General features: G+C 45.0%; 1 protein-coding gene across 1 annotated transcript; it reads right to left on the reverse strand.

The window, feature by feature from the left end:
• Positions 1–1,072: 1,072 nt before the first annotated feature.
• Positions 1,073–3,307, reverse strand: LOC117589287 (neurofilament heavy polypeptide-like). The gene has a single exon (XM_034281078.1). It carries the CDS (start codon positions 3,305–3,307, stop codon positions 1,073–1,075), a length of 2,235 nt encoding a protein of 744 aa, XP_034136969.1.
• Between the last annotated feature and the right edge of the window lie 6,401 nt (positions 3,308–9,708).

Here is a 9,708-nt window from a genome sequence, read left to right on the forward strand (position 1 = left end):
CTTTTTTGTTTGCTGTTTGTTCTGTTTTTTAATTTACTATGTTGTATTTTTAATAGCATAGACAGCAGCTTTGCTAGCCTCCACGCAAGGAGATTCCTCACTTCTCCTCGCAGCGAGCGTCTCCAAAAAGGTGGAAAATGGCGGTCGACCAACGAAATGTATGTAAAATACATAAAACTGTAAGGGAACTCAATCGTCTGCAGATGCAGAGGCGGAGTTATAAACTACGTAATACACAATACATGTACGTTATATTTTTTGGTTGCCAGCCTGCCTGGCCTGCTGTCTCTTTGCTTTTCGTTGCGGCCTTTGCATTCATAACGCGGTTCCTACAAAAAATCTTAATGAATTTGCATGAATGAATATTTGAAAAGCTGCCGCTGCAGGCCATCAACAAAAAAATATTTGCATTCCCCCGGACCCAATGCTGGCGGATAAATAAAAAACGGAACGAACAGCCAGCACCAGAACCGGCCAAGAAAAAAACAGATTTCCAGTGGCACACAAAAATACGCGAGAATACAAAAGCATGCGGAAATTTATGAGCGCTAATATTATCAGCAGATTAGAAAGTAACTGGAAATTATGGCCCAGTTGTTGGCTGTTCATTTTTTCTTTTTCTGTGTGTTGTTGTTAAAGGCATTTGCATTTGGCAGCCTCCAACGCCATATTGCATGCTCCATATCAATGGGCAGGGCACGGTTACTCGTACTCGTACTCGTACGGAGTGCTAGTCCTGGATTTTTGGAGTCCACTGCTGGATGTGTGTGTTTAAATTGGCCCAAATTGCCTTTTAATGCTAATTGTGTGAGATTTATGGTTTTATGGTTGCGGGGCGTTGCGGGGCGGCGCTTGCATTTCTATTTCTATTTTGCTGCACATGTGGGCCAATTAATATTCATTGCATGTCGTCCATCCACTCGCTCAGCGGTCATTAGCTGCGTGTGCCAGCAAACTACTTAACCATTTTTGGACAGAAAATTAACTCTGAATTTATTTTTAATGTATTTAATGTACAATATTTGACCTGTAAGATAAGAATATGGGCCAACTCCGCCAATCCTGTTCGTCATCAGCGAAATCCTTTACTCTTGATGTCCGCTGTGGTGCTTTCCATCATTTTGTGTATGGCAAGATCCACCTCCTGCAGGCTCGACGCTTCGACTAGAGCGAAGCCCTCAAGCACGGGACGACCAGTGGTGCTGGCAGGCAAAGTCTCAGCAATGGATGGAGTTTTGAGTGGAGCTGCGGGAGTAGTGGATAAAATGACTGCTTTGATAGCAGAACCTGCTGGAGCTGCGGATATCAATTTTCCTTTGATAGGAGCCACGGGCGTAGTGGATATTATTTGTCCCTTGACAGAAGAAGCTGCGAGAGTTGTGGATAATATTTTTCCTCCCAAAGGAGAAGCTACTGGAGTCGGAGTGTATAAAATATCTTCCTGGACAAGAGCAGCCACGGGCGTTGTGGATAATATTTTTCCCTTGACAGAAGTAGCTGCGAGAGTTGTGGATAATATTTTTCCTTGGACAGGAGGGGCAGCGTGCGTAGTGGATATTATTTCTCCCTTGACAGGAGCAGTTGTAGGCGTAGGGGATAATCCTTCTGCCTTGATATTAGTCACAGGCGTTGTTGTTATCGCTTCTGGCTTGGGTGTCTCCAGTAGCTTCCAATTAGATCCATTGCCTGCGCTGATTACATCAGGCTTGAGCACAGCAGTTTCATTGCTGGAGCGGCGAATCTTTTGAGTCTTTGCAGGGGCTTTGGTGGTGTCCGTCTTGTGGGGAGGCTGCGTCTTGGTGTGTGTCTTGGAGAGACTCTTTCTATGGCTCTTGGGCTGAGTCTTCGATTGGGTCTTGGAGTGGGGCTTGGCGTGTGCCTTGCCATGGGTCTTTTGCTCGTTCTTGACATGTGCCTTGCTGTGACTCTTGGTGTTCGTCTTTAGGTGGTTTGTATTATCCGTCTTTGGATGGGTCTTGGAGTGGGTCTTGGAATGCGCTTTGGTGTTTGCCTTGGAGTGCGATTTCGAATGGGTTTTGTTGTCTGTCTTCGCATGGGTTTTGGCAACGGGCACGTGATCGGACTTACTCTCGGCGTGTTTTGTGGTGGCTTTGATAGTGCTTGGTGTGGTGGGTTTTGTCTCCATCACAGTCGGGGCATTGCTGCTGCTAGTCTTGATGTCACCTTGGGTAGTTCTCGCATCTTCTGCTCTAGACTTTGCTGTTGTCTCGACCTTTGTGGATGGACTTTTGGTGTCTGGCTGCGTGGCCTTGATACTGGTGGCTGTGGGCGTTGTGTCGATCCTTGTTGGCGCATTGGTGCTGCTCTTCAAATCAGTCTTCGTCGTTGTCGCAGATTCTTGCTTGGGGTGAGCCTTTGTGTCTGTCTTTGTGGTTGGCTTGGTTTCGGTCCTAGGAGCCTTCATGTCGGACTTTGCCTTGATGTCGTGCTGCGTGCTCTTGCTGTAAGATTTGGTGGTGGGTTTTGCATCGATCTTGGTGGTGAGCTTCGTATTTGTTTTGGCACTGCTAGTGGCCGGTTTTGTTTTGCTCTTTGATGTGGCCTCTGGGTCGTGCTTGGGAGCCTTGATGTCCGACTTGTGGGTGGGTTTCACGGCGCTCTTGTGGCTAGTCTTGGCGATTGGTTTGCGGCTGGAATGGGATTTTGTATCGGTCCTTGTGGGGGTCTTAGCTGTAGCCTTCATTTCGCTCTTTGTCGTCGTTTTGTATTCATGCTTGGAGTTGGATTTTGTTTCCGTCTTTATCGGTGCCTTAGAGTCATGCTTGATGGGCGCCTTGGGGTCGCGTTTGATGGCCTTCACATGTGACTTGGAGGTGGGCTTGTCGCTCATTTTGCTAGTGGTTTTGCTGTGTTCTCTAGTGCTGGGCGTGGTGCGGTTTCCTTCGATCTTTCTGTGGACTTTTGTGGTTCCTTGGACTTCATTCTTGTTTGTTGTCTGATAAGTGATCCCTTTGTTGATCTTGCTGGGGGTTTTGCTCTCTTGATGCTTGGAGGCTTTGGTGGCTGAGGTGTGCGCAGTTTTCGCAGCACTAACGGTGCTCAAGCGCTTCGTGGACGCGCTTGCCGCTGTCGTCGGTGCTCTGGTGGTGGACAAATGGCGCAAAAAGAAACTCAAATGAGAAGGCGTCGTCGGTGGGTCCAACTTGACTGCTGCTTTGTTTGCTTTGCCCTTCAGTGAGGCTTCGTCATGGGAGATTTGCTGCTTGTCCAGCTCCTCCGTGTTGGCCCTCGCCAGGATCAGGCAGGCGAGCGCAAAGTTGATCAAAACCAAGAGGATGAAACGCATTCTGAATGCTGTTGCTGTTGCTGTTGCTGTTGCTGGCAGTTGGTTGCAGAGAGAACTGATAACCCGCTGATGGAAGTCAAACTTTTATATACGAATCCACACAACAGCTGAGAGCTGAGCTGGGAGAGACTCGCGGCTGACTCGCTGACAAAATTGATAATTGGCTTGACAATTAGCAGAGAACATCTGTTTTCCACCCACAGCACAGAAGCCACACTTAACGTAATGTATTGTACCATCTAATTGGAAGGGTCTCCCGGTCTGCCCTTTTATATAAATAGAGCAAAAGATTGCACAGAAAATCAGTTGAGTGCAGCAGAGAGCAGCCAGCAGACAGCAGCCATGAAATCTTTAACAATTCTCAGCTTGTTGGCCATCATAGCCCTCTCCTGTCAGGACAGAGTGGCGCAACGTACCGGATCACAAGTCATCTATAACGCAGATTTGTTTGCCTCTGCGCCAGAAGCAATCAGCGAGATTAAAAGTAAAACAACGTTGCCGTCAAGGAATTTAAGTCGCTGGCGGCGTGCCATTGATGTGCCGCTCATGAGCTTCCAGGGCAAGGCCTACGATCAGCTGCTGATTGATGCACTCAGCACCAGCACAACGACAACAACCACCACAGTGGCACCATCCACACTCAGAACTACCACAAAGGCAGCAAAAAACAAAAGAAAGCACACCAAAAAGGCCATCAAGCACGCAGCAGCAGCGCTCAAGAAAAAGGCAAAGTGGGGAAAGTCACACTAGGATCAGTTTGGAGTTGAATAAATAAATGGAATTGCTATGGAACAACTACAGAGGTCTATAAATAAACTGATGGAGTACCCAAAAAGCTCACCATCTTTCGTGCAATTATGATCAAAACTTGAGCCGTTTATTTATAATCCCAAAAAACTAAATTAAAGCCTTTACTTACATCTGCCCAAGAAATGTATCCCAAGTTAAGCAGACGTGAGGATTTAAGAGCTGCTCCTGCGGGGCTAGCTCTGGCACAGACTTTTGCTCTTTGCGAAAGTTTGGACAACTTTTTGGCAGCCATGTTGCAGTTGTTTTTCGCTCATTTTTAGCTACGCGTCAGCTGTGTCAACATGAGCCAAACACTGCAAAGAACTTGAACTTGACGCGCCCCAAAACGTCGGAAGTGCAACGGGCGGCAGGAGGGGAGGGGTGAGCAGCCCAGTCAGTTGAAGGTGAAAATGGGGCAAATGGCAGAGCCAACAGATGTGCACAATTTTTGCATGCCCGCCGACTTCTGAATGGCATTTTGATGGCCCGCTTAGGCATACCAAAAGAATGTGGATTCTCCTCTCTCTTACTCTACCAGTCTCTCCGTCTACCCCTCTCTGTCACACTTTCCCCTTATTTTTCTATCTCGCTGAACTTGACACCTGACAGTCTGTTTGGTTTTGGTAACTGCAAAACTTTCGATGGCCGTCGATGGCGTCACGCCCCTCCTAATGGCAAAACGTGCATCAAATATTTACAATATAGAACTCTATTCTAACATATGTACATTTGTATCTACATGTGGGACATGCATTTATGCGACTGTCTGCCGCGTCACATGTGAAATTCACTTTTAAATGTTAAATAATGCAGCGGAAAATGCTGTTCTTGGCGCCAATTTGGTGCGCCAAATGAATTTATGAACAGTTTGTGACATATTTTACTATATAAGTAAATATATAAAGTGCATTTTTGTTGCACTTTTCTCTGTTTTTTGCCTGCTAGATTTGTGTCGCTGTTTTGTTTTGGTTTTTGTTTTCCGTTGATTTCAATCAATATTCTGTCAGAGTTTTTTTCAGCTACCTTTTTATCGCGACATCATAGAAATCCGAATTGAAACTTAAATTGGAATTTTCGTCGAAAATTAATTAAAAGTTCCATTTAGTCTGCTGCGTATTAATCGTTCATTTTCAATGTCACTTGCATTAATAGGGGCATCAATTTTAACTAGGGGAAATTGAATGAGAAAACTAAAATAAATCTACAAAACATGTAATGTATGCAGTGTTTCTGAGAGTGATTTTCATTTTATTTGAGATAGAAGAACAGCGGAAAAACCACTGATAAGTTGAGGAAGCATAAAATATTTCGTGGCAGATTTTGTGTTGAATATTTTAGAGGCCAGACTCCTCGTACTTCGAATTTTCCACATACCACAACAATCTTTTTTAGATTCCAAAACCACAACTCTTTTTTATTTGATATTTATGCACACATTTCACAACATAAAATTAGATAAAGAATAACGTAATTAATTAATTAATAATATCTTTAAAAACTAAAGCATAACGTTGCACATTTTAAATGTCACAAGCAGAACTAGTGGCTGCAGAGTGGCTGTCAGCATCCCAGCACCACTTCCCATGCACCCTTCCATCATGTTGGGCATGGTCGAGGGGTCAGTGGGGCTAATGGTGGTGCTGGTGGTTCTCTGGTTGCCAGATCCAAACAGAAATAGGCTCTCTGGTGGCAGCATCACATTGGTGGTACGAATATTGGTGGGTTTCTTCGTGGGGTGTGAGTAGGAGCCAGTGCCAAAGCCCAGGGAGAATGTGGATGGCAGTGGACTCTGCGGCGTCACAAATGTGGCCTTGAACAGCTGTTGGCGTGTGGCATTGCTGGGTGGCTGCTGCTGCTCCCCCACAGCATTGGGTGCATATCTTTTGTAGCCAAACAGATCCGTGGAGTTACTCGATCCGAGTCGAGTGGCATTCGTGCGAAAGTAATTTTTCACATCGAATTTCTGTGTGGGATTCTCGTGATGCATTCGCGTGGAGCTACTCGATGCTACTGTGCTGCTCACTGGAGTGCTGGAATGTTTCTCCGCCGGCGAGGAGCGATTTCCTGCATCGGGATTCTCGGGCGTCACTTGCAATATCTCTGCGGTAATCAGAGCTGCCAGAAGTGGCGCGGAGAGTAGTAGAAATGCCACCAAATGCATCTTGAGACTGCTTGGCTGGTACTGTGTGCTCTGGCAATGTTCCAAGCTGGTTTTTATACGGTTTCTAGCGGGTTTTAGTCACTCAACAATCAAGAAGAATCACCAACCTTAGTCACACCTTAAGACCAGAATCACCTCTCTCTTAGTCACAACTTTCGAGACCAGAAGCTCGAAATGAAAAGCAATTTCCCGTGTGTTTTTGCCATCCATTGATGTGGCACAGATGCACAGCCGGGTTTGTTGTTAAAGGTGCGTTTCGTGTGTGTATGCACAGACACGTTTTTTATGGCCTTGCAGCACTTATCAATGCAACTGCCAATCTGTGGAGCAGTCAGGCGGAGCCAGCAAAAGTGCAGGACTGGCAGCAGCCAGCGATAAAAGCAATTTTATGCTCCCTGCTGACACGCACAGTTTTTTCAATTCATTAACTATTTTAGTCATAAATTACATGCAAACAGCAGGACATGAAATGATAAAACAGTTGCATGAGCAGAGAGCGAGAACAGATACTCAATTATGTGGATACAGAACAACATTCTGTGGGGCAACTTACTCTCCTGCACTTTGCCCTTTTGCCAGCTTGCACACTCGGAAGTGCTTTTCTATTACCCTAAGCTTTTATTTTCGCACAAATCCTCTGTCTAAGTCGCTCGATCTCTCATCGGGCAATATACACAATTTAATGCCAACCAATTCATATTTTGGCACTAAAAACAGAAACTAATCCCTAGACTCAAACACACAGGGTAGCACCCACAGCAACCCATCGAATAGCTCAAATATTGACAGGCAAATACAACAAATAGTCCCAAAAATTCATGGCGTAGCACACTCGCATAAATGTGCACAAAAACCAAATACAACAAAAACACAACAAATAATAAAGTAAAAGTAAACCAAAAAATAATAAAAAAAAAACAAGAATTTGTGGAAAATATATTGCCAGCTATAGATCTATATATATTTTACATGCTGCTGTCGAACAAACATTTCCCGAAGCGTTAAAATTCATATATTGTAGGGGGAAACAAACACTCTGCTGGCTCGTAAATGGAAAATATTTTGACACAGATTAAAAGCAGCAACACACAGCAGCAGGAGGACACAGCAGCAGCAATGGAATACAATGTTGTTCATCTAAATTTAAATGAAACGCGGATGCATTCGTTAGAATAAACCAAAACCCTTACACATTCCCATGCCGATTTGCCTTGGGTGCCTTGGGTGCCGGAGTGCCGGAGTGCCGAGAGCCACAGCAGTGTAGTGGGAGAGACCCTGTGTCGCACTGACCTAAATCAAACAAACGCTAATGCCCGATTTTCAGAGCCACACAATTCTGTGGCAGCTCCGGTTACGAGTTTCGTAGCTTCAACAATTCATATTTGTTGCATAAAGATGGGTTCCCATTCGAAATTGAAATCTGAATGCGAATGGGAGTACGAAATGCAAAACAAAAGCATATCGACAGGAGCGACAGAGACCGTGCAGTGTGTAACCAATGTCTGTCTGTCTGTCTGTCTGTCTATCCTTCCACCACACACTTTCAGATGTTTCAACCCACAATTTTAGCTGCTGGTTTTGTCTCTTTTTTAATACCCCTTGGAAGCACTTGAAGCATGGCAGGGTATATTGTGTGGCACGAATTTGTCATAGGATTTGGCATGAATCTCTGGCAAATACTTCCGCGGGTATCTGACAGTCGACACTTGTACTCCACTTGTACTTTCGCCTGAATGATGTGGTTTTTACCAATGAATATTTATGAAAGGATTGAAAAGTATGTGAGTTCGGCTCGGGGTCCTTGCTGCTTTCACAATAATGAATATGTGCTGAAAGAAGAGCTAGAGCCACGAGTCAAGGAGGTTCGCTTACCCTTCCACATTAAAGTTAATATAATAAACATTTTCTTCATGCATTTATTTAGTTAAAATTTCTTATTAATTCATTAATAATAATATAAACATTGCGTGTAATTTGTGGCTAAGTTTCAGTGCTTCGTTGAGGGGTTTCAGGGGTCATTCTTCGTCGCCTTCTGTGATTTTCTCTTCGTCTTCATAGTACTCCGTTGTTGTTGTCATTTTTCGCCTTCTTTGCTTCTTAGTCTTTCGCTTACGATTCTTGCCATTTCCCTTCCTATGCGACTTTCTGCCCTTCTTTCCTTTCTTAGATTTCTTCCTTCTCTCTGTGGTCTCATCAGCTGCTTCATCTGCTGCCTCTGTTGTCGTCGGATCATTCTCATCGATCGCTTTTTCTTTGTTATGAAGTGTTGGCCCATCGTAGGGAAATTTATAAGTTGCTCCCTTCAAATCTTTCGTATCCTTAGCTGCATGTGTTGCTGCATTCGAATGGCTTTGATGTTCGAGTGGTTTTAACAGTGCCATTGCTGACTCCGTCACGAGGTTTTGATGTCCTGAGGTTGTCTCATGATTGCCTGAAACTGTGGTCAATGCAGTCGTTGGTTTCTGTTGATGCAATGTTGGCTGATCGTGGTGCAACTTGAACTTTGGGATACTCTTCAGTCTGTTTAGTTTGTGATGTAAAGGAATCCCTGGGGAAATATGCCGCATGGATTTGTCACGGGTACTTGGATACACTTCCGTTGGTTTATCGTTTTGCATTGTATGATTCGAGTAACTCAACGTTCTGCCGCTGATCTTGTCTGACGGTAGAGTGTGTATCGGATTATGGAAGTTTATCTCAGTTGAATGTTCTTGTTGTACCAATGGAACGGGTTGATCTTGGTTATTTATATGCCCATCCGTTGTACCATCGTTTTGTAGCGATGTCTTCGATTTCTTCAACGCTTTGGCAGTAACCTGTGTTATGGGGAGTTTATTTTGTTGGTTGTCCAGCGGATTATGAGGAGAAACCTCCTGATAGTGCTGCTGCTGATCGTCGACTTCCGTTCTCCCATCCGTTGGCTCGTTCCCCTCAACTGTCGTTTTGACACTGTGCTCAGCTATTGGGAGCTGGTTTTGTTGAACTGGCAGCACGGTCTGAACAATGGGTTGCCTTGAATGCCGCAGAGGAGTGTCTTGGGACTCTGTGTCTCGTGTCTTGGTGTCTTGGTCTCTTCTTTTCGTTGGACGATCTTCCCGGAGCGTGGAATTATAACCATCCTTCAACGAAAGCCTACTGGGCTGAGGGTCTTCTGGAAGACTCCTAGGGAGAATCTCCTCTTCAGCATCAACTATGCTCTTCATGGTTTGGTGCTGCAGATAGAGTTGACCTTCTATATCCATAGTACTTTCCATTGGTCTTTCAACTGCTGGGTTCGATGGTGTCAACATTGGGTCACTGTGGTTGGATGGTGGGGTTTTACTTAGTGGAATGTGTGCCGACTGCTTGGACTGTTGCTGATGATCGTTTTGTCTTGACATTTCCATTGTGTGTTCCTGCAGTACCGATGGATGCCAGTCAGTCATCCTTCTGCCACTGTCCAGTGTTATTG

Source organism: Drosophila guanche, unplaced genomic scaffold, assembly GCF_900245975.1.
Source record: "Drosophila guanche unplaced genomic scaffold, DGUA_6, whole genome shotgun sequence".
In the NCBI taxonomy this organism is placed as follows: domain Eukaryota; kingdom Metazoa; phylum Arthropoda; class Insecta; order Diptera; family Drosophilidae; genus Drosophila; species Drosophila guanche.

Bases quoted from the DNA above. Each gene is read 5' to 3' on its own strand.
- LOC117589287 (XM_034281078.1), bottom strand. From the start codon at position 3,307: ATGCGTTTCATCCTCTTGGTTTTGATCAACTTTGCGCTCGCCTGCCTG.